This window comes from Pelophylax lessonae (genome assembly GCF_965119305.1).
Source record: "Pelophylax lessonae genome assembly, chromosome: 5".
NCBI classification, from domain to species: Eukaryota; Metazoa; Chordata; class Amphibia; order Anura; family Ranidae; genus Pelophylax; species Pelophylax lessonae.
The window spans coordinates 50,423,595-50,450,484 of record NC_138772.1 but is presented as its reverse complement, the minus strand read 5'-3'; the positions used below and the strand labels follow the sequence as shown (position 1 = coordinate 50,450,484).

The window sequence follows — 26,890 nt, the reverse complement described above, 5'->3', positions numbered from 1 at the left end:
TTGGAGTATCCCACTCATCCCTTCTCCTATCCCAGTTCTCAATAAAAACACAAAAACCAACATCCCCTGGATTTATTATTGACTGAGCCAAGGACTTTCAATGCCATTTGTCTTCTATCAGTTGCTAAGGGTAACCCAGGGGAATCCAGAAAGTGTAAATCTCAGCAGCTCTCTAGGGGGCAGTGCTACACACGTTTTTGGGCGTTTTTACAGTAAAAACACTCACTATAAAGTAAGGGCTCTTTCACACAGGATGTCCGTCAAACGGACTCCGCTTTTCTCAGTGGGGGATTGATCCGCCGATCCCCCGCTGAGCAGAAGGATGACAGCTGTGTCTCCGTGCTGTGTGCGGAGACACAGCTGTCAGTTCCCCATACATCTCTATGGTGGAAATCGGATGGGAACGGACCGTCGGTCCGTTCTCATCCGATCCCATCTGATCCGCTGGACGGATGGAAAATAGGGTTTCCATTCGTCCAGATTTGACGGATCGGATCGGGTCGGATGTCAGCGGACATGTCTCCGCTGATATCCGATGCCCCATAGGAATGCATGGGGGGACCGTTCAGATCCGCCAAAAAAACAAACAGGCGGATCTGAAGGGTCCGCCTGTGTGAAAGGGGCCTTAACCTTTCTAAGGCCCTGTTCACACCTGAGCATATTTCAGCTCGTAAAAAGCTCATCACTGAAATCTCAAAACCCCCAACAAGCAATATTCCTTTTATTTCAATGGCCCCTGTTCACATATGAGCGTTTTGTCATTTGAAGCAAAACGCCTGAAGCTCAAAAAAGTACATGAACTTCTTTTTTTGGCAGATTACAGGCATTTTTGTTGGATGTCAATTACTGCCTCCAAACACCTGCAAAAAAAAAGCCTGAAAAAAGCCAGAAAAAATGCCTGAAAATGATACGGAGCCTAAAAATGCCAAAAGCGGCTAACAGCTTGTTACAGTGTCATTTTTTTCTACTGCCCCCTAAATGCTTCTGAAAGTTTATGTGTGCATGGACACATAGGCTAACATGGAGGGGCGTTTAGAGGCAGTAAAAAAAAAAAAAAAAATGGCAGACGCCCCTAACAGCAGCTGTAAAAAGGTCCTGTGTGCATGAGCCCTAAAGATTGGGGCCCCTTTCACACAGGCTGTCCAATCAGGTCCATCTGTCAGTGTTACAGGCAGACCTGATCAGTCCCTCCATTCACGCCTATGGAGCGGCGGATGTCAGCGGTGACCTCCCCTGCTATCCAATCCGATCCTGTCTGCAAAATCCAGATGGATGGTGGTCAAATTTTCCATCCGTCTGGCAGATCTGATTTACCCATAGAGGAGAGTGGAGTGTGTCCGTGTCCGCCTCCGCTCTGCACAGTAAACGGAGACAGACCTGTCAGCGATCCCCCACTGAGCAAGTGGACTCTGGCCCATGGAGGCGCCTGTGTGAAAGGGGCCTAACTCCACTTTTGTTGAGAAAAAAACATTTCCCTCTGGGTGATCTCTCTGTACATTGCAAGGATTTTAACAAACTTTGCTGCAGATTCCTACCTTTTGTTATTCTGAATAAATAGCTGTTTGTTTGTCTGTGCCCTGGGCGGAGTGAATGTAAGTGAGTGGTTTCATAATTATCAACCAGCTGCTGCAGCTGTAGGGTTCTAATGAGCAAAACCGCTGGGTCTGCATCCTTTTAGATGTGATTGTAGGAGTATCTTACCAAAAATTACATTTATGTTGCAGGGGATGCCAAAAACCTGACTTGTATCTTAGTGCAGACTTCTGGGAAAACTGGTGAGCCGATCACACAAGCAGGAAATGATGTTTCTGGGGGGGGGGGGGGGGAGCCCTCTCTGTATACAGAATGTGTACAGAACACCTCCAGGCGGCCATATTGCATTTTACAAAAAGTTACAGTGGCTGCAGATTGAAAAGGAAAGGTCATTTTTAATAGCATTCAATTATAATATGACTTGTGTCGCAATTGTATACGCTATATTATTATTTTTTTATTTGCTAATTTTTTTCCCCACAAAAGTGAAGTTACCCTTTAACCACTTCAGCTCCGGAAGATTTTACCCCCCCCCCTTAATGACCAGGCCATTTTTTGCAATTCGGCACTGCGTTACTTTAACGAAAAGTTGCGTGGTCGTGCAACGCTGTACCCAAATACAATTGATGTCCTTTTTTTCCCACAAATAGGAGCTTTCTTTTGGTGGTATTTGATCACCTCTCCGGTTTTTAGATTTTGCGATTTAAACAAAAAAAAGAGCGACAATTTAAAAAATAAAAAAAACACAATATTTTTTTACTTTCTGCTAAAAAAAAATCCCAAAAAGCGTATTTTAAATGGTTTGCGCAAAAGTTATAGCGTTTACAAACTACGGGATAGATTTTTTGGGCTTTTTATTTATTTTTTTTGTTTTGTAATGTAATGGCGGCAATCAGCAATTTTTTGCAGGACTGCGACATTGTGGCTAACAGATCGGACCCCTAACTGACATTTTTGACAGTTTTGGGGGGACCAGTGACATTACTACAGTAATCAGTGCTAAAAATATGCACTGTTACTGTAATAATGCCATTGGCAGGGAGGGGGTTAACCTAGGGGTGATCAAGGGGTTAAATGTGAGCCTAGGGGAGTGACTTCAAACTGTATGGGGGCGTGGCTTTTGAAATGATCACAGAAACCTGTGATCCTATATAGAAGGATCACAGGCACTCTGTGATCATTCCAGAGAGAAGAGCGGTCGGCTGTGTTTACAACAGCTGACTGTCCTCCTCTCTCATCGGGGAACGATCGCGGTTGGTCGGTGGCAATCGGAGCCGCCTGCCCCGTGCATCGGACTCCCCTCTGTGGAGTGGGGGTGGGAGCGCGTCGCCGGCGTCACCCGCTCGCCCTCTAGCTACAGGCGCGCAACCGACGTATAGCTACATCGGTTCGCGCAGGAGGGGCTGCCTGCTGCACTGAAACTCCGGCGGGTGGTCATTAACAGGGTAAACTGTCCTGGTCCCCCCCCAAAATGTATGAGTATCATGTGTCATCAAAAATCCCCTCCCCCCCAAAAAAAATGTGAGCACTTATCTGCATGCTTACTCCCATAAGTTTCCCCTCCTCTCAGTACACATCTACCCCCCTGCTGAAATCCCCCCTCCCAGCACAAATCTTTTCCCCTCATTCCCCCCCAGTTCAAAACCTCTTATTCCGCATATGTTCCTAGCACAATACCCCCCTCCCCCCCAAAAGTCCACCTTCCTAGCACAAATCCTCTACCCCTCAAATTTCCCCTCCTAGCACAAATCCTCTACCCCTCAAATTTCCCCTCCAAGCACAAATCCTCCCCCCCCCCACTCCAAATCCCTCCTCCCAGCACAAACCCCCCTCCCCAATCCTCCATCATAGCTTCAACCCCCCCCTTCAAATTTCCCCTCCTAGCACACGTAATGCCCTCCAAACATACTTACTAGCACAAACCCCCCTCCCCAAATAAATGTCCCCTTCTAGCACAATCCCCCCCCCCCCCCTTACCATATTACCTTTTCTCACACAAATTCTCTTTTCCATCCCTCCTCTCAACACAAATAACCACTCCTAGTAAAACTCCCCATGTTTCCTCTCCTGGAAAAATTCTTACCTCCTTCCACCCCCTCCCCTTCCCAAATCCCTCCTCCTAGCACAAATCCCCCTCCCCAATTCTCCATCATAGCATCAACCCCCCCCCCCCCCCTTCAAATTTCCCCTCCTAGCACAAGTAATGCCCCCCAAACATCCTTACTAGCACAAACCCCCCACCCCAAATAAATGTCCCCTTCTAGCACACATGAACCCCCCCCCCTACCATATTACCTTTTCTCACACAAATTCTCTTCCCCATCCCTCCTCTCAACACAAATAACCACTCCTAGTAAACCACCCCATGTTTACTCACCTAGAACAATTCTTACCCCCTTCCACCCCCCCCCCCCCAAATTTCTCCTCCCAACACAAATACCCTCCCCCCAATCTCCTTGTGATGCCCTCGTACCTTACATGATACCACAGTGCCCAGGGCAGCCGCCCCTCATGCCCACCCTTTGTCCCTGCCCTGCCTGGCACGATTGCTCAGGTGGGTTGGGACTACGATCCGAACACGCCTGAGCCCATCCCTATTCCTGAGCAGTGCAGCAATTAAAACACTTTTGGGGGGGGGGGGGACTGCTGAGGTTTGGGACCGCTGCAATTGCTCTGCTTTGGGTAGTTACTGGTAAATGCAACTTCCCTGGAATGTTTTAGAACTTTAGGAGATCCTTTTGACAGCTCTTTGATTTTAATGTATTTTATCATGCAATGTGACTATTACTTGACTAGGCCTTCCTTTTGTGAGAACACTTTTATATAATAGTCATTGTCGGTTATTGTCACGCTCTACAGCAAGAACAGGCTAATTTGCAGTTCCGTCTTGTGGATGGAATACTAATGTAGGGTTAGTGCTTCACACCATACAGCCATTCGTTTAGTCTTGGAGAAAAGGGAAATGTTCGCTCTTATTTAGTGTGATTTTTATTAACTTTCAGACCTTTTTGTTTTGTTTTTTTCTTATTATGTCCTTTTTCCCAAAAGGTGAACTTCTTCTCTGATGTGCTTAATAATAGCTTCACATTATGCTGCTATACAATGGCTTGTTTATTAGCAGCAGAAAATTACTTTCTCTACACACCATAGTCAGAAAAACTTTGTGAAGTCGTAGAACTGTCTGGTTCAGTAATCTATTCCTAATCTAAAGTAGGGTGACCAGACGTCCCCGGTTTCTGGTGACAGTCCCAGGATTAAGGAGACTGTCACCGGTTCAAGTCTGTCCCCGGTTTTGTTCCCGGATTCAGGGCCGGATTAATGTAGGCAGGGCATCCCATGCTGGCTGAGAAAAAAGCCGCAGATGCCCCCTGCTGGACGATCTCACTGCCGCTTCTGCTGCTGTTCAGTGGAGGAGATGCAGAGCCAAAAACTGACTGTGTGGAGGGCTGGGATTGGGAGGTAAGTAGATGGGGGGGGGGGGTCTGTTTGTAGACAGGTGAGGGCAGTGGGGGAGGAGGGGTCAGAGCTGATGCAGCTGCAAGGAGAGATGGAGAGTTTAGCTGTTGTGGGGGAAGGACTAAGAGGTGGCTGCAGAGATAATCTGTGAGAGAAGGGTGCAGAGGTGAGCTATGAATGTGGGGGCAGAAGTGTCCTCTGTGCATAGCAAACCTCTGAACCCTGCACTCTATGCCTAACACCCTCCTGTATATTATATAGTCCTGTAGTCAGCACTCTGTGTATTATGTAGTCCTGTACCCAGAGCTCTGTGTATTATGTAGTCCTGTACCCAGCGCACTGTGTATTATGCAGTCCGCTGCCCAGCGCTCTGTGTATTATATAGTCCTGTACCCAGTGCACTGTGTATTATGTAGTCCTGTGCTCAGCGCTCTGTGTATTATATAGTCCTGTACCCAGAGCTCTGTGTATTATGTAGTCCTGTACCCAGCGCTCTGTGTATTATGCAGTCCTCTGCCCAGCGCTCTGTGTATTATGTGGTCCTGTGCCCAGTGCTCTGTGTATTATGTGGCTCTGTGTATTATGCAATCCTGTGCCCAGCGCTCTGTGTATTATTCAATCCTGTGCTCAGAATTCTGTGTATTATGCAATCCTGTGTCCAGCGATCTGTGTATTATGCAATCCTGTGCCCAGCTCTCTGTGTATTATGCAATCCTTTGCCCAGCGCTCTGTGTATTATGCAATCCTGTGCCCAGCGCTCTGTGTATTATGCAATCCTGTGCCCAGCGCTCTGTGTATTATTTAGTCCTGTGCCATTTGGCAATAAAAAATATATGTCCCTGGATTTTGTTTTAAAAATCTGGTCACCTTAATCTAAAGGTAGCCATAGCTCTCAGGTGACAGTTGCCCAATCTGGCTGCTTTTAGCGGAGTTGGTGATGCTATAGTGCTGCAAGGAACATGTGCTCTCTTTAACCCGTTTATGCCTTCAGCTATAAAATTCCCAAAAAAATTTCTGGTGGGCTAGCGGTGACATCATTACGCCCACCGGGGTGTAGGACGATCGATTAATAATACGCCTGACATTTTTTTACACAATTGTAAGCAGATTACTTTTAAGCAAAGGAATCTTTTTGGGGGAAATTGCGCAATAAGAGATCGGTGGAGAGCACTGATCGGGAATCGGCCGGCTGCTGGTTTTCCAGCATGCTCGTCCCACAGAAGTCAGACAAGGTGGAATACACACATTTCTTTTTTGAACCGGCCGATGTCTTTTGACATTTGGCCCGTGTGTACGGGGCCTAAGTGTATATGTGCAGACAGATGGATCCACTATATTTGGGCTCCCCTCGATCCCCGGACTCCTTGGAGCAGCCTCTGCACTGCTGGTTGAAACCACAACACACATTGGGGGGGGGGGTTCCCCCTGCCAGTCAACCCAGCAGCCCACGGCTCATTGGTCCCTGGGCCAGACTGTGACCTAGCTTCCTCGCCAATAGCCACATCCACCTGCCCTGGCACGACTGACTGCAGGATGTGCAGAAGGCAGAGCATCTTCTGATGGCAGTCTTAGCCTGGATCCAAACACAGGAAGATAGAAAGAAGAAATTTTGTTTGTGAAACACGTCAACTGCTCCTATTCGTGTGTCCTTAATGTCTGTACCATGGAACATTATTTTTGTCCAATAAAGTCAGTTCAGAGTGCGGTCTATCTTCCTGTGTTTGGATATTGCTGGGTTCGCGGACTGGACGTGCACCTGTTGTTTGAAGAGTTCATTGCTTGTACCTGAGCGGCAGCAGCTCTGTGAGCTATTTGTGACTTTGAGTCTCAGCCTGGACCCCCGCTAGGTCACACCCCCAGAGTGTTTCAGTTCGCCCACTGGAGCTTGCTCATAGGGACCTTGAGTAATCTCCTGTGGGTGGAGTGAAACACATTGGGGCGTGGCCTGGTGGGGGTCCAGGATGAAACTGTCACTAGTTCATACACAGTGGGTCGTGTTCTGATGTGCAGCTCCTGGGACCTTCAGCTCTTATCTATTGAAGTTTGACAGGGAGACCTGACTTGCAATTGGCATTCCAATGTATCCTAAAGGTGTTCAGTATGGTTGAGGTCAGAGTTCTGTGCAGGACACCCAAGTTTCTCCACACCATACTCCTCAAACCATGGGTTTGTATACAGGGGCACAGTCTTGATGGACCACAAAAGGGCCTCCTTTTACTGTTACCGCAAGGGCAGAGGCATAAAATTGTCTAGAACGTCACTGAGGAAAGGGTGGGCGAATCAGGCTTCCGCCATTTCCTTGCGTAAAACAGCAAAAGGCCCAGAAGAGTGCGAGTCGCCACAGAATGAGCCAAATCATTTACAAGTCCCAGAATGCAATATTCAAGCTTGAGAGGCACACGGATGGTGGTTACTCGAGCCACAAAGTCCAGAATCATGGTCCAGTATGCAACTGAGGGTAGACAATGCCAGAGCATATGTGTATAGGTGGGGTCCATTGCACCGCAGCGCCAGCAGGTCGCGGGCGTGTCAGGGAAAGCCCTATGCAGTCTAGTCGGGGTCAGGTGAAACCTGTGGAGGATTTTAAACTGCACCAGGTCAGCATCTTATTTTTGCTAGAACTTTCCCTAACATCTAATGATTTCGAACTGGGTGTAACTTAGCCATTTAGATGATAATCGTATCATTTACAAGCTGTATTAAATAGCGTTAATTAAATACACTCGCACTTCGGAAAGCTGTCTTATCTATTGAAGTTTGACAGGGAGACCTGACTTGCAATTGGCATTCCAATGGATCTTAAAGGTGTTCAGTAGGGTTGAGGTCAGAGTTCTGTGCAGGACACCCAAGTTCCTCCACACCATACTCCTCAAACCATGGGTTTGTATACAGGGGCACAGTCTTGATGGACCACAAAAGGGCCTCCTTTTACTGTTACCGCAAGGGCAGAGGCATAAAATTGTCCAGAACGTCTTTGTATGGTATAGCATCAACAGTACGGCTCCCTGGGAACAGCTTTTTCTTTCTATCTCTTCTTCTCCATGTGACTTTTATATGAAAGTGTTGCATCCCGAAGGAGATAATTGGATGAGTTTCTCAGCATCTTATTTTTGCTAGAACTTTCCCTAACATCTAATGATTTCTAACTGGGTGTAACTTAGCCATTTAGATGATAATCGTATCATTTACGAGCTGTATTAAATAGCGTTAATTAAATGCACTGGCACTTCGGAAAGCTGTCATCTTCGTTCATGTCCAATTCCCGGGGTGGCAGGTGCCATGCTAAGACCCGCGGAGGAGAAAATATCGAGACGTTAGTCTCAGGGCTGACTGACCTCAATCTGAGAAGGGATGATTAGATGTATGAAACAGTCTGGTCTTCTTGCTCTCTCTTCTCCCTTACAAAATATTTTTCCAGAAATGTCACGACCTGTTCTTCTTCCCTTTCACCCAGAAGGCAATTACTGTATTTGTATCACGCACGCTATTAACATACTGTGAGCAGAAGGGACATAACAAATCACACTAAAGTTTGCTAAGGAGAAAATAAACTTGACATATGTTATTCCAGGAGGAATATGAAATGGAATTTATGAACATCGTGATTGCCCATGGTAATACAGAGAATTAATGTGCAAGTTCACCTTTGTTGGCACAGAGGATGTGCGTTCTTTATTGTCTCATTTATATTTAGGCCTCATGCACACTGGACATTATAAAAATGCCAGTAGCTTTGTAGTGAGTTTTTCAGCATTTTTCAGGCTTTTTTGCATTGCCGTTTTTCAACGTTTTTTTAACATTAGCGTTTTTTGGCATTTTTAGCTAAAAACCTCTCTGCTATTTTAGTAACTACTTTTCCACAGTGAAATGCTTGCCAAACAATGCTTGCCAGAATTGGGGTGTTCACACCCATGCGATACGATTTAGGCTCCATGTACGCGGGACGTTGTAAATGGCCGTTTAGGAGCAGTTGGGCGTTTTTTTCAGAAGCCCCTGAACCCATCTACATTTTATCTTATCTGTCCATGTACACAGGGTCGTTTACAGTCATTTGCAGGCAGTTGAGTTCAGGGACGTTTTTTGGAACGCAATTATTTGCGTTCGAACGTGTGTTTCCCGGCGTTTCAAACGCAGAAACGCGGCCGAACGTGACCAAACGTGACCGAACGTTCAGCCACGTTATAAGTTTTTTTTTTTCCATTCAAAATCAATGGTTCCCTATGGGAGCCTATTGATTTGAATGGAAGTCGCAGCGCAAGTCGGATCAGGATGATCCGACTTGCGGCACGACTTGCACTGTGAGAATCTTGAGGGGAAACTCCACGCCAAAAATTGGAAAAAAACTTCATGGGGGTCCCCCCCAGGTTCTAAACCAGGCCCTTCGGGTCTGGTATGGAATTTGAGGGTAGCCCCACACCGAAAAAACGGCGTGGGGTCCCCCCCAAAATCCATACCAGACCCTTATCCGAGCATGCAGCCCGGTAGGGCAGGAAGGGGGAGGGGACGAGCGAGCGGCCCCACCCCCCCTGGACCATACCAGGCCACATGCCCTCAACATGGGGAGGGTGTTGGTGCTTTGGGGCAGGGGGAGCTCTTCACCCCCCACCCCAAAGCACCTTGCCCCCATGTTGATGAGGACAAGGGCCTCATCCCTACAACCCTGGCCGGTGGTTGTGGGGGTCTGCGGGCAGGGGGCTCATCGGAATCTGGAAGCCCCCTTTAACAAGGGGGCCCCCCAGATCCCGAACCCCCTCCCTATGTGAATGGGGTACACTGTACCCCTACCCATTCACCCCATAAAAGGTAGTGTATGTAAATAACGACGGGAGACGTTTTGGAAAGTTTATTAAAAATCTTCATCTGTTCTCTGCTCTGGTCTTCTCCCTTTCCTGGACTTCTGCTCTTTTGCTGTCCTGTCTTCTGCTCTTTTTCTGTCTGCTCTTCTGCTCTTTTGCTGTTCGCTCTTCTGCTCTTTTGCCCTCGGCTCTCCTCTTCTTCTTCCTCCGGTCCTCCTCCGATGATGTCTCCGGTGATTATGCCGGTCTCCAGTCTCTGCAGCTTGTTATATAGCCATTGTGGGCATGGCCCCCGATGACATCATCTGTGATATGAGGGGGCGGGGCATCCCGATGACATCATCGGGGGCCACGCCCACAATGGCTATATAACAAGCTGCAGAGACCGGAGACCGGCATAATCACCGAAGGGAGAAGAAGAGAAGAGCCGAGGGCAAAAGAGCAGACAGCAAAAGAGCAGAAGAGCGGACAGAAAAAGAGCAGAAGACCAGGAGATGGAGAAGACCAGAGCAGAGAAGAACAGATGAAGATTTTTAATAAACTTTCTAAAACGTCTCCCGTCGTTATTTACATACACTGCCTTTTATGGGGTGAATGGGTAGGGGTACTGTGTACCCCATACCCATTCACATAGGGAGGGGGTCCGGGATCTGGGGGGCCCCCTTGTTAAAGGGGGCTTCCAGATTCTGATGAGCCCCCTGCCCGCAGACCCCCACAACCACCGGCCAGGGTTGTGGGGATGAGGCCCTTGTCCTCATCAACATGGGGCAAGGTGCTTTGGGGTGGGGGGTGCAGAGCTCCCCCTGCCCCAAAGCACCAACATGTTGAGGGCATGTTTCCTGGTATGGTCCAGGGGGGGCGGGGCCGCTCGCTCGTCCCATCCCCCTTCCTGCCCTACCGGGCTGCATGCTCGGATAAGTGTCTGGTATGGATTTTGGGTGGGACCCCATGCCGTTTTTTCGGCGTGGGGCTACCCTCAAATTCCATACCAGACCCGAAGGGCCTGGTTTGGAACCTGGGGGGACCCCCACGCAGTTTTTTTCCCATTTTTGGCGTGGAGTTGCCCCTCAAGATTCTCACAGCGCAAGTCGCGCCGCTGCGACTTCCATTCAAATCAATAGGCTCCCATAGGGAACCATTGATTTTGAATGGAGGCAGAAAAAACGCTGCTAAAAGCAACGTGGCCAAACATGCAATAACACAGATGGAAAAAGCACGTTTAACAGCTGCTTTTTCCCAGGGTCAGAACTAGCTTTGCAGCTCGTTTTTTTCTAAAGTCCCGTGTACATGGAGCCTTAGGTGCGGGGAAAAAAGGGTCCTACCAGAGGCGTAACTAGAACCTTCAGAGCCCCGGTGCAAGAAACCATGAAGGGCCCCCCAGAATCCCTGGCCGGGGCCCTTCCCTTCAAGCCTGGGGCCCTTTACTCTCATTGGGGGCCCCTTTATTACGGTCCCGCAGCGGGACCCTTTCACAAGTTCTGCAGTGGGCCACCTTCCTGCCATCTTGGGGCCTCCCCATGGTGGTGGAATGCCAGGGCCCGGTCACAAGTGATACCTTTGCGATCCCGGAAGTTCACCCACTGGTGTCAGAAGTTTTTATTTTTTGGTATTTTAATTGTATTTTTTTTATCATTTTATTTTAATTTTTTTACAATGTCACTGACTATGACTCTGTCCATTCAGAAAAGGAAGGAGCTGGTAAATTACATATTTACTGACCCCTTCCTGGTTCTCTATTGGGACACATCCCTACAGCAGCCAGAAGGAGAGGTAAGAGAGCACAGTGGGGGGGGGGGGGGACCAGGGGAGCACACAGATGCCCAGAGACAGCAGAACACAAGTGAACTGGATAGGAGGAGTGGCGGGGGCAGCAAACAGAGGAACCAATCTCCTCCATTTTCCTCCTGCAGCTACAGGGGGAATAAGGAGGACAGTGATATCTCTACATGCTGCCCCCACCACCCCTCCTATACAGGTGTACAGGGAAGCCGCACAGGCTCCCTAGAGCATGGGGCCTGATTGCAATTGCAACCCCTGTAGTTACGCCCCTGGGTCCTACAACATTTTGGTGCAAATGTGGACCCTTTTTTCCCCCCCGCATCAAAATTGTATCGCATGGGTGTGAACACCCATGCAATGCGATTCTGTCAAGCTCACTGCATTTTGCAATCTGTTTCAGGGTGTCGTTCATGGAACATTAAGCCTCCCTTCACATCAGGCAGATTTGACATGCAATTTGACATGTCAAATTGCATGCCAAATCAGAGCCTATCACCGGCAAGGTCACTGTCCAAATTGGTGCAACCCTGACTTTGCGGTGCAGCATCGATTCCCAAAGTAGTTTCTGCACTATTTTTGGTGACTTCTGCCCCCGACCCAAAACGCCTATATGTGAATGGGACCTAACTCGCATTCATACATACACATACTAGGGCCAATTATACAGGAGCCAATTAGCCTACCAGCAAGTCTTTGTAGTATGGGAGGAAACCGGAGTACCCAGAGAAAACCCACGCAGGCACAGGGAGAACATGCAACCTCCAGGCAGGGTATAAATGGAAAGTTGGGAATCTTACTTGTACCCCCAGTGTTTAAGGGCAAAAGAAAAAAATATACTTTTAGTAATAAAACTAAGAAACATTTTAGTAGAGCGGGGAAGGGTTACATCTTCTGACAATGTTTTATTGCTGCCTGTGTCTTATGGTTTTAATGATAACCAGTCTCCCATTTTTATTTGCGCAGTGCAGGGACAGGAAGCCAATTGAGGTCACAGACACAAATAAAAACCTGCCAGAAATGTTCAACTTTTCCCCAAACATGTTTTTCCAAAACTTAAAAAGAAATGTTAGTTGGAGGCTTTAAAGGAGTTGCAAATGTAGAAGGTTTTTTTTCATCTAAATGCATTCTATGCATTAAGATAAAAAAACCTTCTTTGTGCAGCAGCCCCCCTCAGCCCCATAAAACTTACCTGAACCCATCTTTATCCAGCAGGGATGTCTCAGCTGCCCGGGACTCCCCTCCTCATTGGCTGAGACAGCAGCGCAGCACGATTGGCTCCCGCTGCTGGCAATTAAAGTCAGTCGGCCAATCAGGAGAGAGAGGGGACGCAGCTCTGTGTCTGAATGGACGCAGGGAGTGGTGACTCGGCTCCGGTGCCCCCATAGTAAGCTGCTTGCTGTGGGGGCACTCAACAGGAGGGAGGGGCCTGGAGCACAGAAGAGGGAAGAGGAGGATCCGGGCCACTCTATGCTGAGTGCCCCATAGCAAGCCGCTTGCTATAGGGGCATCTGTGAGTGCCCACCCCCCTGCTCCCTCCTCACTGGCTGTGATTGGCCATTGGCTTCTGCTGCTGGGTCTAAGCCAATTAGGAGAGAGAGAGCCTATGCTCTTGTGCACATTGCTGGATCTAGATTGGCTCAAAAAGTATTTAGGGGGGGCTGGGGGGGAGGAGCTGCTTGCAGAACGTTTTTTTAACCTTAATGCATAGAATGCAATAAGGTAAAAAAAAAACCTTCTGCCTTAAAACCACTTTAAAGTGAACATGTGGCCAGCCTGCATACATAAGCCCCCACTGACCTCTGTAGCTGCAGGCACTGTAGAATAATTTATACTTAAAGCTTACAGCAAAGACTCTAAAGCCTGGTTTTAGGGCCAGCTCACATATGTGCATTGCAGTAACATGTGGTGTACATGCATTGTGAATGGCACTCCAATGAACCTACACTACGGCACACAGCTCCGTAGACCGCAACTCACACCTTACGTTGTGGAATGCTGCAAAGAACACTTCCTGAACGAAATGTTCATGCACCGAGTTGCGTTGTAGCCCATTCCTATTGAATGCCCTGCTTAATTCAGTGCACCGCTATACACCTCAATTCATGAAAACATATATATTGCAGTGCATGGCCTTGTAATGTGAACAGTACCTGGTAGAGAGATTCTGCTCTTTCTCCATAGAAAATAAGGGGAAGCTGTTATTTCAGAGTCTCTATTGTGAAGTTTGAGGATGAATTACTCAACAGTGTATGCAGCCACATAGGTCAATAAGGGCTTTTGCCAAAGCGATTTTATTCTTGTTACGATTCTATAAAATGCTTTATTATCCAGAGTCTTGACACAAGTTCACTTCAACTAAAATAAAATTCTTACTAATCACCACGTGTTGTTTGATAGAATTTTAAGCTGCTATTGAACATTTACTGTTATTAGGAAAAATGGCCGCTGGATTCTGAAGGCATTAATGAATAACGGACTTAATAAATTAATACATTTATTAATGAATGAATATTTTCCTTCTTGTGTTTGTAGAATATGGTGGAATGGGTTTGGACTTTTCATACAGCATCGCCATTGCGGAAGAACTCGGAAATATCAATTGTGGCGGGATACCCATGGCCATAGGAGTCCAGTCTGACATGGCGACTCCAGCACTGGCAAGGTAATGAAAAATGAATCATTAGATTTATTCTGGAAGCCACATGACTTTGAAGCTGGATTAGCAATGTTATAATTTGTATGAATAGTTTAAAGCTGAGCTGCTAATATACCACTTATAATGCCCCTTCCAGTAGAAGCGCACCAACCTAGCGCATTACCATTGTAATAACTTTATTTATATTAAAAGAGCAAAAGTACACTCACAAACAACATCAGCAATAAGGCACATCAAAGTATATAATGTACTTTGGCCTGGTCACCTAGCCACTTAAGCCCCGGAGGATTTGGCTGCTAAACGACCAGGGGGTATTTTGCGATTTGGCACTGCGTGACTTTAACGGACAATTGCGCGGTCGTGCGACGCTGTACCTAAACGAATTTGGCGTCCTTTTTTTCCCACAAACAGAGCTTTCTTTTGGTGGTATTTGATCACCTGTGCGATTTTTTGATCATGCGCTATAAACAAAAAAAGAGCGTCAATTTTGCAAAAATAGCAATATTTTTCACATTTTTTTATATGAAATTCCCCCAAAAAAAATGTAAAAATCAAAATTTTTTAACATTTTCGGCCAATTTGTTTTATGCTACCTATGTTTGGTAAAAAAAATCGCAAAAAGCGTATTTTGATTGGTTTGCGCAAAAGTTATTGCGTTTACTAACAAAGGGAAAGATTTTTGTCATTTTTGTTGTTTTTTTTTTAACGCGTAATGGCGGCGATCTGCGATTTTTTTTGCGGTACTGCGACATTGGGGCGGACAGATCGGACCCTTGACTGACATTTTTGACACTTTTGGGGTTACCAGTGACATTTCTACAGTAATCAGTGCTATACATATGCACTGTTACTGTAAAAATACACTGGTAGTGAAGGGGTTAACTTTATTTGGGAGGGAGGGGCTGTGTGTGTCCCTAGGGGCATGCTTTCTACTGTGATTGGCTGTGGCTTGAGCTGTAAGGACACTGATCAACGGATCTACATAGTAGATCCATGTGATCAGTGTCTTTACACCGAGGAGAATGACAGGCAGCTTGTTTACACAAGCTGCCCGACTTTCTCCCTCTCCCCCGCCGATCGCAGAGTGGCCGGCGGACATCGAGTCCGCCGGTCACACGCGCGGGGGGGTCCGTGACCACGCGGGAGCGGGAGCGCGCCTCCGGGGGCGCGCGCTCGCTCCCTAGACCCTCACAAGCAAGCGACGTAAACCTACGTCAGTTTGCCTGTGAGGGGCTGACCGCCGACGTAGATAGTCGTGCGGCGGTCGGCAAGTGGCTAGACAAGTGTCAAGCATGAGAAGACCTTCCAAAAGGCTGAGGCTCTTCTTTAATAAATGAAGTTATTACAAAGGTAATGAGCTAGGTTGGTGCGCCCTCTGTTCCTTGCAGTATTTCTCCTGGGATTCTCCGGGCCCGCAGTGGGCAGCAAAGCCAGGGCATATATTGGATTTGTGGAATATTGTGGATTGACTTTTGCCAGTGCACTTCTCTTAAGCACAGATTGATTCTGTTATTCAGTCCAGCATGCTTGACTGTAGCAAACCTTTAATTTGCAACCTGCACAGCAGGTGCATTCCTAATAACTTTTTAAGTACACTTTACAACATAATTCCTTAATAGAAAAAAAGTAAAAAATAAACTATATTGTAGCACCCTCCTAGATATGTGCTAGAGAGAGAGTATAGTTTTTTGCTCTGTCTGCCTATCAGAGGAGCAGCAGGGAAATTCTAGATTGCACTCTGCTTATCAGGGAGCAGGATCTGTGAGTTAGGTCTGCTCATGTGATTCATCTGGTCTGAGGGAGTGTCCCCAGCTGATACAATGGGGAGGCACATTGGATAGTGGAGGAAACCTGGCCAATGACAGGCTTTGTTACAGCCCCAGGGATTGGCACTGACAGTTGTCTCGGTGCATTGTGGGATGCAGTATATAAAGCCAGGGGCACATGAGGTAGAGGTCTTTGGCGGGAAGCAGAGTTCCAGAAGGAGGGTGGCCGCTGCCTCCTCTCATGAAGTGGATGGTGATGGTCACAGGCAGTCGGCCTGGTGAACCCACAGTGTGGAGCTGAACCCAGTGGTCCAGGAGAGCTGACTGGAGGAGTTGGGGCACTGTGAGAATCTGAAAAGCAGTATTGTGAGTACAGAGGATCTTGCCCAAGGGTCTGCCCAGAAAGAGGACCACTCCGGAGAGTGTAGTCAGTGGACGGGTGTCAGCTGGTACAGAGAAAGGGGGTACTAGGGGAGTGCCCTGAAGAGAAATACAAACAGGAACATTTTACCCCGGATTCATCCAGTGGCAAGATGAAGTAGCGGCCTTGCCGCATCCTCAAGTTAGAAGTCCTCAGAATTGTGAATAGTTCAAGGTTGGAGTATCCCACTCATCCCTTCTCCCATCCCAATATAAAATAAAACCAACAAAAACACCTACCCCTAGACTGATCATTGACTGAGCCAAGAATGTAAAGTGCTAAGAATTCTGCATGCAGTTGCTACGGGTAACCCAGGGGAATCCAAAAGTGTTAACAACCAGCAGTCCTTAAGTGGGCAGTGCTACAATATATATATATTGTGTATATATAATGAGGCAGACTTGGTCCTTTTTAGCCATCGCTTATGTTTCTATGTGTCCATGAAATTTTATGGTATCCTGAGTTTAAAGAAAAGTGAAGGATTCCGTTACATTATGCATTGTTGTTTTATTTCCCCTGCTATGACCTAATGATACACAAAAAGGCTAAAATTTTAATGTGCGCACATGTATCTGACTGTGAGAGGGTAAGAACTTCAAAGATGGCAGTGTTTTTTTTAACTATTTGCATGTGCACCTGACTCTTTCAAATTAAAACAATCTTTGCCTGTCCACTGATGGTGTGGTAGATTCTCTGATTACACTGGTAAATCTGGCCATTTCCAACACAATTTATTCATGTTTGCCTTTAAGGCTTAAAGCGGAGTTCCGGCCACAAAATCTTTTTTTCAATAAAAATACCCCCGGGACAGTCAGGGCTGGTACATTCCACAATGGCTAGCCTCTGTACTGTCCCGGGTTGCACTTACCTTTTAGAAGAAATACTTACCTTGAAAATGTCTTCTCCAGCGCTGCCATCTCGGATGTGGGCAGCTAAAGCCAGTGCGCCCTCTTCTGCGTCCTCTTCCGTGTCCTCTTCTCCCAGAATGCACTGCACCGGCCCCGCTCGTCACTTCCGGTGCAGGTGCGTCATCCCTCTACAGCTTCTGGGCATGCCCAGAAGCTGTTTAGCTGGGAATGAGGCGCCGCACCGGAAGTGACGAGAGGGGCCGGTGCAGGCGCATTGATTTCTGGGAGCGATGACGTTCAGCTCCCAGGAATCATTGCAAAGAGGAAGTGACGGCGCGGGGGGAGGAAGTGGAAGAAAGGTGAGTATATTTTTCTTCAATAACAAGGTAAGTAAACAAAAAAAAAAATCGTAACTATCCATTTCTTTTTCAGGTGACCAAAAGCAAGCGGATGGCCCAAAATCAATTATGTCGATTTTGTGTCCGGAACTCCGCTTTAACAGCAGTCAATATTTTTTTATTGGTTTACCCACTTGCCTACTGGGTTGTTTTACCCCATTCCTGCCCAGGCCAATTTTTAGCTTTTAGCGCTGTCACACTTTGAATGACAATTGCACGGTTATGCCACACTGTACCCATTTGGCTTTTTTTTTTCACACAAATAGAGCTTTCTTTTGGTGTTCTTTAATTAGCACAAGGTTTTTTATTTTTTGCTAAACAAACAAAAAAAAAAAAGACCTAAAATTTTGGAGAAAAATAAACGTTTTTCTTAGTTGCTGTTTGCAAACAGGGGATTTTTCTCCTTTACTGATGGGCACTGATGAGGCAGTACTGATGAGGCGGCACTGGTGGGCACTGATGAGGCTGTACTGATATGCGGCACTAATGGGCACTGATAAGCGGCACTGATGGGCACTAATAGTTTGCAATGATAGGCAGCACTGATGGGCGCTGCTAGGCGGCACTGATGGGCGCTGATAGGTGGCACTGATAGGAGGCATTGATTGGCAGCAATGATGGGCATTGATTGGTGGCACTGATTTTCACTGATTGACATTACTGATGGGCATGGATAGGCAGCACTGATGGGCACTGTTGGTGCTGCACTGATCATCAGGACACTGGTTTATCAGTGCAGATGTCCCCCTTCACACTAGCCAGTTACCAGCTCTCTCCTCTACTCACGCTGTGACAGCGTGGGGAAAGGGATACCCATAACTGGCACGTGTGTTTACATCGTGATCGGCTGTGATTGGACACAGCCGATCATGTGGTAAAGAGCCGCTATCAGAATGGGAGGACCTCAGAACTAGACCCATCATTTGACTATATGGTGGACGGGAGCCAGGTAAATAAAGTGGAAAGATTAAAGAAAAATTCCAGGTCTGGATATTTTATATACAGTATACAGTAGTTACATTGTTCCAACTTGAACCAATGTAACTATGTATGTACTATACCTGGCCTATGTCCCTGGAAGCTGAAAATTACTGAAGTAGGCACTGCTACTGCAGTGATCTCCCCTGGTCATCTCCCCTTCAGTCCCATGCTGAGCAGCTGCCCTAATGCATTCTGAACATGGGAGGTCAGCCACTTGGTATGAGAGCCATTCAAAGAATGCCTTGCATTTTCTGAATGAACACAAAGTGTTCTCTGATTGGATGAGATGAAGCAGTGACCTCACAACCCCATCTATTCAGAGAATGCTTTTCATTCACTGAGAAAATACAAAGTATCCTCTGAATGGCACCTATGGTGAGAGGGTGGGCTTGTGTATTCAGAATGCAGCAGGGAAGCCACTCAGCACTGCACCTGGAAGCAACTGGAGATCACTGCAGTAGCTGTATTTACTACAGTGATTTACAGTTTCTAGCGAGATCCCACAGGTATGGTATATACATAGGTACATTGGTCCAAGTGGGACTGTAAAAATATCCATACCTGGAATTCTTCTTTAACCACTTTACCACCGGAGGATTTTGCTGTCTTACGTCTGGGCCACTTTTTGCAATTCGGCACTGTGCGACTTTATCTGACAATTGCGCGGTCATGCAACGCCGTACCCAAACAAAATTTACGTCCTTTTTTTCCCACAAACAGAGCTTTCTTTTGGTGGTATTTGATCACCTGTGCGATTTTTACTTTTTGCGCTATAAACAAAAAAACAGCGTAAATTTTGAAAAAATAACAATATTTTTCACATTTTTTTTATATGAAATTCCCCCCCCAAAAAATTTAAAAATCTAAATTTTTTTAAAATTTTGGCCAATTTGTTTTCTGCTACCTATGTTTGGTAAAAAAAAAAATCACAATAAGCGTATTTTGATTGGTTTGCGCAAAAGTTATTGCGTTTACTAACTAAGGGAAAGATTTCTGTCATTTTTGGTGTTTTTTTTTTTTTAACGAGTAATGGCGGCGATCTGCGATTTTTCTTTTGCGGGACTGCGACATTGCGGTGGACAGTTCGGACCCTTGACTGACATTTTTGACACTTTTGGGGGTACCAGTGACATTACTACAGTAATCAGTGCTATAAATATGCACTGTTACTGTAAAAATGACACTGGGAGGGAAGGGGTTAATTTTATTGGAGAGGGAGGGGTTAATATATGCCTGGTGCTTACTAACGTGTGGGGGGGGGGGAAGTGACTGAGTGACACAGGGACAGATCACAGGTTCAGCTATGCTGAACCCTGCAATCTGACCCTGTCTGTCACTTAGGAGATCCGCCCGCTTTGTTTACACAAGTGGGTGGATCTCCACACTCGTTTCCCCGACGATCGGGGAAGAGTGGCGGTGATCACCGCCGCTCCTCCCCTGGCCCGACTCCCGCTGTGACTGAATACAGTGGGAGCGAGCCTCCGGCGGCGCGCGCTCGCCGCCCACAAGGGGAAGAGTCCAGCGACGTAGGTCTACGTCGCTGGACGGGAACGAGCCACTTTACCGCAGTACAGTCAACGTGACTGGTCGGCAAGTGGTTAGTGTGATTCTGTGTCCCTTTAATTACATGTAATGATAATAATAACAAAATATTTCAATAGTTCTTTTCTCCCTGGGCACTTTTCTTTTGTGTGCACACACTCCTTCATGAATTAACATTTATTATATAATATATATCCACTATCCAAATCTTGCAGTTCAGCAGAGGTGTTCCAAAATGTAAACCATTACATTACACATCAATTGATAATTTATAGCAAAAAAAACTACAATAACACACCAAGCACAATAAAACCAGTGTCTCCAATGGGATGATTTCCACTGAATTCCTCTCTGAACCGTCAGGACCAGAGGGGAAAAAGGGACATAGAGGACAACTAAGGTTTTAATGCCTTCTCACCCTACCCAAAAAAAAGTTTCATCTAGAGTTGAGCTTTCAGTTTTTTGAAGCAGGTCTTTTCCATACAAAGAAAACCTCCACATTTACATGATTGGTTCTTTAAATAATTAAAGTCGTTGTTTTGGCTGGTCATCCGTCAGCTCTCTGTTGGGCTTTCAGTAAAACAAATCAAGCCTATGACTTGGGAATGGTGCCAGGCTCTTGGCCTCTGAGAGTGCCCATCTTTCTAGCAATAATTGCCATGGAGCGTGCCCACAGGAGACAGCTTACGCGGCCCATTGACTAATGTTTCAGCCAAAGTGATTACTTTGTCTCATTAAAGGGATTGCTCGCCTTCTCTGTTGTCGAGGCTATTTAGCGGTTTTACAACACGGCTTATATAGATGGGTTTCTACGGAGTGCCAAGTCAGTGATTGTTTGTTTCCACCATGGTTTTTAGCACTACTTACCTAGATTTTTTTTTTTTTAAATTAAAGTGACTCTGTTGTTGAGTTTCTAAAAATGTTGAAAAGCATAACCTGCAAAAGACAAGCTACGGCCACTTGAAGAATCTTCAAATTTGACATTAGAAATGTTGACAGGAGTTTTGTATCAATAAAGGAAGTGGCTGCACACCAGTTGGAGTCAGAGTCAGTTTATTTGCCTTTCCAAACTTAGGTGGACTTTTTTAAAAAGTTGATGACTGTGCTGGACTGACCTACTCAATAGAGGTTCTGTGAGTGGGCGATAAGAGGGGGAAATTTTCTCCCAATCAATCTGGCCCAACTGAATTCAAATGTAGCAATGGTCCCTTTTAGAGGGTCTGGACTGCTCCTTTGAGGTACGGCCTAGTGGTCATTTCCAAAGTTTCTAGTGGTACTAGGTTAAAGGAGCACCCGATGTCAAAAATAAGAATCCAACTTGGATCAAAAGATTGTCGTTTTAATGATAGTAACAGAACATGTTAAAGCCAACGTGTTTCGGGGGAACAGAGACTCCCCCTTCTTCAGGGTGTGAGCGTTACTGTTCGGATCTAAAATTGACAGCATAGCGCTTACCTCCTGAAGGAGGGGGAGTCTCTGTTCCCCCGAAACGCGTTGGCTTTAACATGTTCTGATACTATCATTAAAACGACAATCTTTTGATCCAAGTTGGATTCCTATTTTTGACATCGGGCGCTCCTTTAACCTACTACCTTTAGAAACTTAGGTGGACGGCCGTGTCTTGGTAGGTTTGCAGTTGTGCCAAACTCTTTTCTTTCCATTTTCGGATGATGGATTGAACAGTTCTCTGTGAGATGTTCAAGGCTTGGGATATTTTTTTTATAACCTAACCTTGCTTTAAACTTCTCCACAACTATATCCCTGACCTGTCTGGTGTGTTTCTTGGTCTTCATAATGCTGGTTGTTCACTAAGGCCTCTTTCACATGGGGCGCACCGCCCAACGAAGTCCGTTCTGCTCAGCGGGGGGATCCATCTGCCGATCCCTGCTGAGCAGGCGGATGACAGCTCCGTCTCCACTCTGTGTGCAGAGATGGAGCTGTCAGGTCCCCGCTGTCCTCTATGGGAGATCGGATGAGAACGGACCGCCTGTCCGTTCTCATCCGATCCGATCCTCCAGACGGATGGAAAATAGGGTTTCCATCTGTCTGGATTTCACGGACAGCATCGGAATCAGATAACAGCTGGTGTCAGTGGAGATGTCTCCTCTTACATCCGTTGCCCCATAGGTGTGCATGGAGCATCCGATCAGGTCCGCCTTAAAAACTGTCAGGCGGATCGGATTGGATCGCCCGCGTGAAATGGGCCTAAGATTCTCTCTCAAACCTCTGAGATTAAACTACATACAGGTGAGCTCTATTTAGGAATCAGGTGACTTCTGAAGGAAATTCGTTCCACTAGATTTTAGTTAGGGGTATCAGAGTTATAACTCGATCAGATAATCGGACGACTTATCATTCGCATTCTTTTGCATGATACCAGTATCGAATTCAACAATGCCTACTAAATGCATGATTTTTTTTGTACGATTCTGGAAAAGCTTCCTGGTTGCGTAGCTTCGTATCGGATAGTGCACAACAACAAAAAAATGGCAGCCAGGCTTTTTCCGGGTTATTTTCGTGTTTCTGATCATGCGTGGTCTTTGTCTATCGATTTTTAGCGAACGCATACTGTACTGATTAAACGATTGTCATTCGCTAGGCTATCGTATGAGAAAAGTTTTCGTGTTTGTCCCTTCGGATTTTGTTGGAGGAAATGTGGTGATCGGCTGTCGAAAACTGTGTACTAACGATCAGATTATCGTGCGATCAATTTGAAAGCGTTTTTTTTTCATACAATTATCTGATCCTGTGTACGAGGCATAAAGTGGGCAGAATACAAATGCATGCCACACTTTTCAGATATTGTTTTATAAACAATTTTGAAAACCATTTATAATTTTCCTTCCACTTCACAATTATGTGCCACTTTGTGTTGATGTATTATATAAAATCCCAATAAAATACATTTACGTTTTTGGTTATAAAATGACAAAAATTTGGAAAATTCCAAGGGGTATGAAGACTTTTTTAAGAAACTGTATATGAACCCCTAAAAGAAGAAAACATGAATTTGATAAAAACATGACTGTAGAAAAATGACTGCAAAATGTTGCTTGTGCGACTGAGTCACAGTGACTGCTCTCTTCTAAAAAATAATCTTCATTTTTTAAAACTTTTCTTATAATGAGGCACGTTTATAACAAGTTCCAGCACGCCAAGTGAACTTTGTTGATACAAAATGGCATAATAGAGTTTTGTGATTGTTAATCTGCTTGAAAAATGGAAAAAGCCAAATAATGGCCCTGTCTGTCCGAGCATCCCGTTAATTCACACACCTTAAAGGAACTGGAAATGTGAAAATAAATTGAAGATGTTTGAAGGAGATTTGCTGCAAAATGATATTCACTGTTCCGCCACCGAAGTGTGCCCTCGCAGCTTGCGTAAAAAAAAAAAAAAAAAGAGCGGACCATTCTCATCCTGTAATTTAGACGTTATCCGTGCCTTCTCTTATTTTAAAGGTCAAATCCGCAGAGCGATTTGCATAATGCCGTTGACACTGCAGAGTAAGTGAAAATTACTTATGCAAAGCAATGTGGAGACATGTCTGATATATAATTTAAAACTGTTCTTGCTTAACTGCTGAAGGCAGATGAAAAAAAACCTCAATTTGTCTGTATATATTAAAAAAAAAAAGGTAAAATAATTTTGAAGCTACATTTTGTGTATCTGCTATTATTCCTTCTTTATATTAAATTGCTGTCATCTTCTAGTACTTCTACACACTGTCTTGAAATTTAAATCCATCCGACAGGGCAAGAGATTACACTAGTGGCTGACATGAGCTATGAGTGGCACAAACTCAAATTGGCAGCCTATATTAAGATGACCAGATTTTTCAAATGAAATCTGGGGACAGATTATTTTATTTTTTATTGATAAATGGTAAACTATTTTATAAGCATATTTTCCTAAAATGATGTATGCAGTGTGTGTGTGGTATGTGTTTATGGAATGATTGTATGATACATTATTTCTCATATTTCCTCCATGAGATATGACTACCAAATGATATGAAGATAAGATAGAGAAAAAACAGAGTGCAGAGTTCAGGAGTGCGCTACATAAAGAGTGCAGGGTTCAGGAGCGTGCTACATAAAGAGTGCAGGGCTCAGGAGTGTGCTACATAAAGAGTGCAGGGCTCAGGAGCGTGCTACATAAAGAGTGCAGGGCTCAGGAGCATGCTACATAAAGAATGCAGGGCTCAGGAGCGCGCTACATAAAAAATGCAGGGCTCAGCAGTGTGCTACATAAATAATGCAGGGCTCAGGAGCATGCTACATAAAGAATGCAGGGCTCAGGAGCGTGCTACATAAAGAATGCTGGGCTCAGGAGCATGCTAAATAAAGAATGCAGGGCTCAGGAGCGTGCTACATAAAGAATGCAGGGCTCAGCAGTGTGCTACATAAATAATGCAGGGCTCAGGAGCATGCTACATAAAGAATGCAGGGCTCAGGAGCGTGCTACATAAAGAATTCAGGGCTCAGGAGCATGCTAAATAAAGAATGCAGGGCTCAGGAGCATGCTACATAAATAATGCAGGGCTCAGGAGCATGCTACATAAAGAATGCAGGGCTCAGGAGCATGCTACATAAAGAATGCAGGGCTCAGGAGCATGCTGCATAAAGAATGCAGGGCTCAGGAGCATGCTGCACAAAGAGTGCAGGGCTCAGGAGCATGCTGCACAAAGAGTGCAGGGCTCAGGAGCATGCTACATAAAGAATGCAGGGCTCAGGAGTGTGCTACATAAAGAATGCAGGGCTCAGGAGCATGCTAAATAAAGAATGCAGGGCTCAGGAGCATGCTACATAAATAATGCAGGGCTCAGGAGCATGCTACATAAAGAATGCAGGGCTCAGGAGCATGCTACATAAAGAATGCAGTGCTCAGCAGTGTGCTACATAAAGAATGCAGTGCTCAGCAGTGCGCTACATAAAGAATGCAGGGCTCAGGAGTGTGCTACATAAAGAATCCAGTGCTCAGCAGTGCGCTACATAAAGAATGCAGGGCTCAGGAGTGTGCTACATAAAGAATGCAGTGCTCAGCAGTGCGCTACATAAAGAATGCAGTGCTCAGCAGTCCGCTACATAAAGAATGCAGGGCTCAGGAGTGCACAATCTGGGGACAAATCCAGGGACAGACTGACTCCAGGAACAGTGTCCCCAATTCGGGGACTGTCCCCGGAAATCGGGGACGTCTGGTCACCCTAGCCTATATGTTTCCCTAAAGTGCACCTGTCTTGAGAGGTGTATGGGGGTGGCCATTGCTGCCTTCCTTATGAAAATGCTGGTTGCCTGACTGTCTGGCATCAATCATTTTAAAATTATAGGCCATAAACTTGTTAGAATTCTTTATCTTTATACATGCCCTGGTTCAGTGTTCGAAAAGTGAAGAAGCCATTAGCGCGACAGCCAGGTCAGCAATTATAGCCAACATAATTTTCTCATGACAGGTGCACTTAAAGCAGAACTTCAGTAAAAAATATATATATAAAAAGAATAGGCCATTAATAGATAAAACAAAAAAAAAGCAAATCTATATTGCTCTTTGCTTACCAGAGAGCAGGATCTGGTAGTGAGGTCTGCTCATTGTGCTCAGTATGCGATTCATTGTGTCTAGAAACATAGAAACATAGAAACATAGAATGTGTCGGCAGATAAGAACCATTTGGCCCATCTAGTCTGCCTAATATATCTGAATCCTATGAATAGTCCCTGGCCCTATCTTATATGAAGGATAGCCTTATGCCTATCCCATGCATGCTTAAACTCCTTCACTGTATTTGCAGCTACCACTTCTGCAGGAAGGTTATTCCATGCATCCACTACTCTCTCAGTAAAGTAATACTTCCTCATATTACTTTTAAACCTTTGCCCCTCTAATTTAAAACTGTGTCCTCTTGTGGTAGTTTTTCTTCTTTTAAATATGCTCTCCTCCTTTACCGAGTTGATTCCCTATATGTATTTAAAAGTTTCTATCATATCCCCTCTGTCTCTTCTTTCTTCCAAGCTATACATGTTAAGGTCCTTTTATCCTTTCCTGGTAAGTTTTTCCTGCAATCCATGTACTAGTTTAGTAGCTCTTCTCTGAACTCTCTCTAGAGTATCTATATCCTTCTGGAGATATGGCCTCCAGTACTGCGCACAATACTCCAAGTGAGGTCTCACCAGTGTTCTGTACAGCGGCATAAGCACTTCTCTCTTTCTACTGCTTATACCTCTCCCTATACATCCAAGCATTCTGCTGGCATTTCGTGCTGCTCTATTACATTGTCTTCCCACCTTTAAGTCTTCTGAAATAATTACTCCTAAATCCCTTTCCTCAGATACTGAGGTCAGGACTGTGTCAAATATTCTATATTCTGCCCTTGGGTTTTTACGCCCCAGGTGCATTATCTTGCACTTATCCACATTAAATTTCAGTTGCCAGAGTTCTGACCATTCTTCTAGTTTTCCTAAATCCTTTTCCATTTGGCGTTTCCCTCCAGGAACATCAACCCTGTTACATATCTTTGTGTCATCAGCAAAAAGACAAACCTTACCATCAAGGCCTTTTGCAATATCACTTATGAAGATATTAAACAAAATTGGTCCCAGTACAGATCCCTGAGGTACCCCACTGGTAACATGACCTTGTTCTGAATGTTCTCCATTGACTACAACCCTCTGTTGTCTGTCACTCAGCCACTGCCTAATCCACTCAACAATATGGGAGTCC

At 45.6% G+C, this 26,890-nt stretch overlaps 1 protein-coding gene across 1 annotated transcript in view; it reads left to right on the top strand.

Moving 5' to 3' along the window:
• Nucleotides 1–26,890, top strand: part of LOC309555994 (putative acyl-CoA dehydrogenase 6) — a 197,061-nt gene that overhangs the window by 70,234 nt on the left and 99,937 nt on the right. The window contains exon 4 of the mRNA XM_082258247.1: nt 14,097–14,226. Coding sequence (XP_082114373.1) covers nt 14,097–14,226 — 130 coding nt within the window. The remainder of the gene's footprint in view (nt 1–14,096; nt 14,227–26,890) is intronic.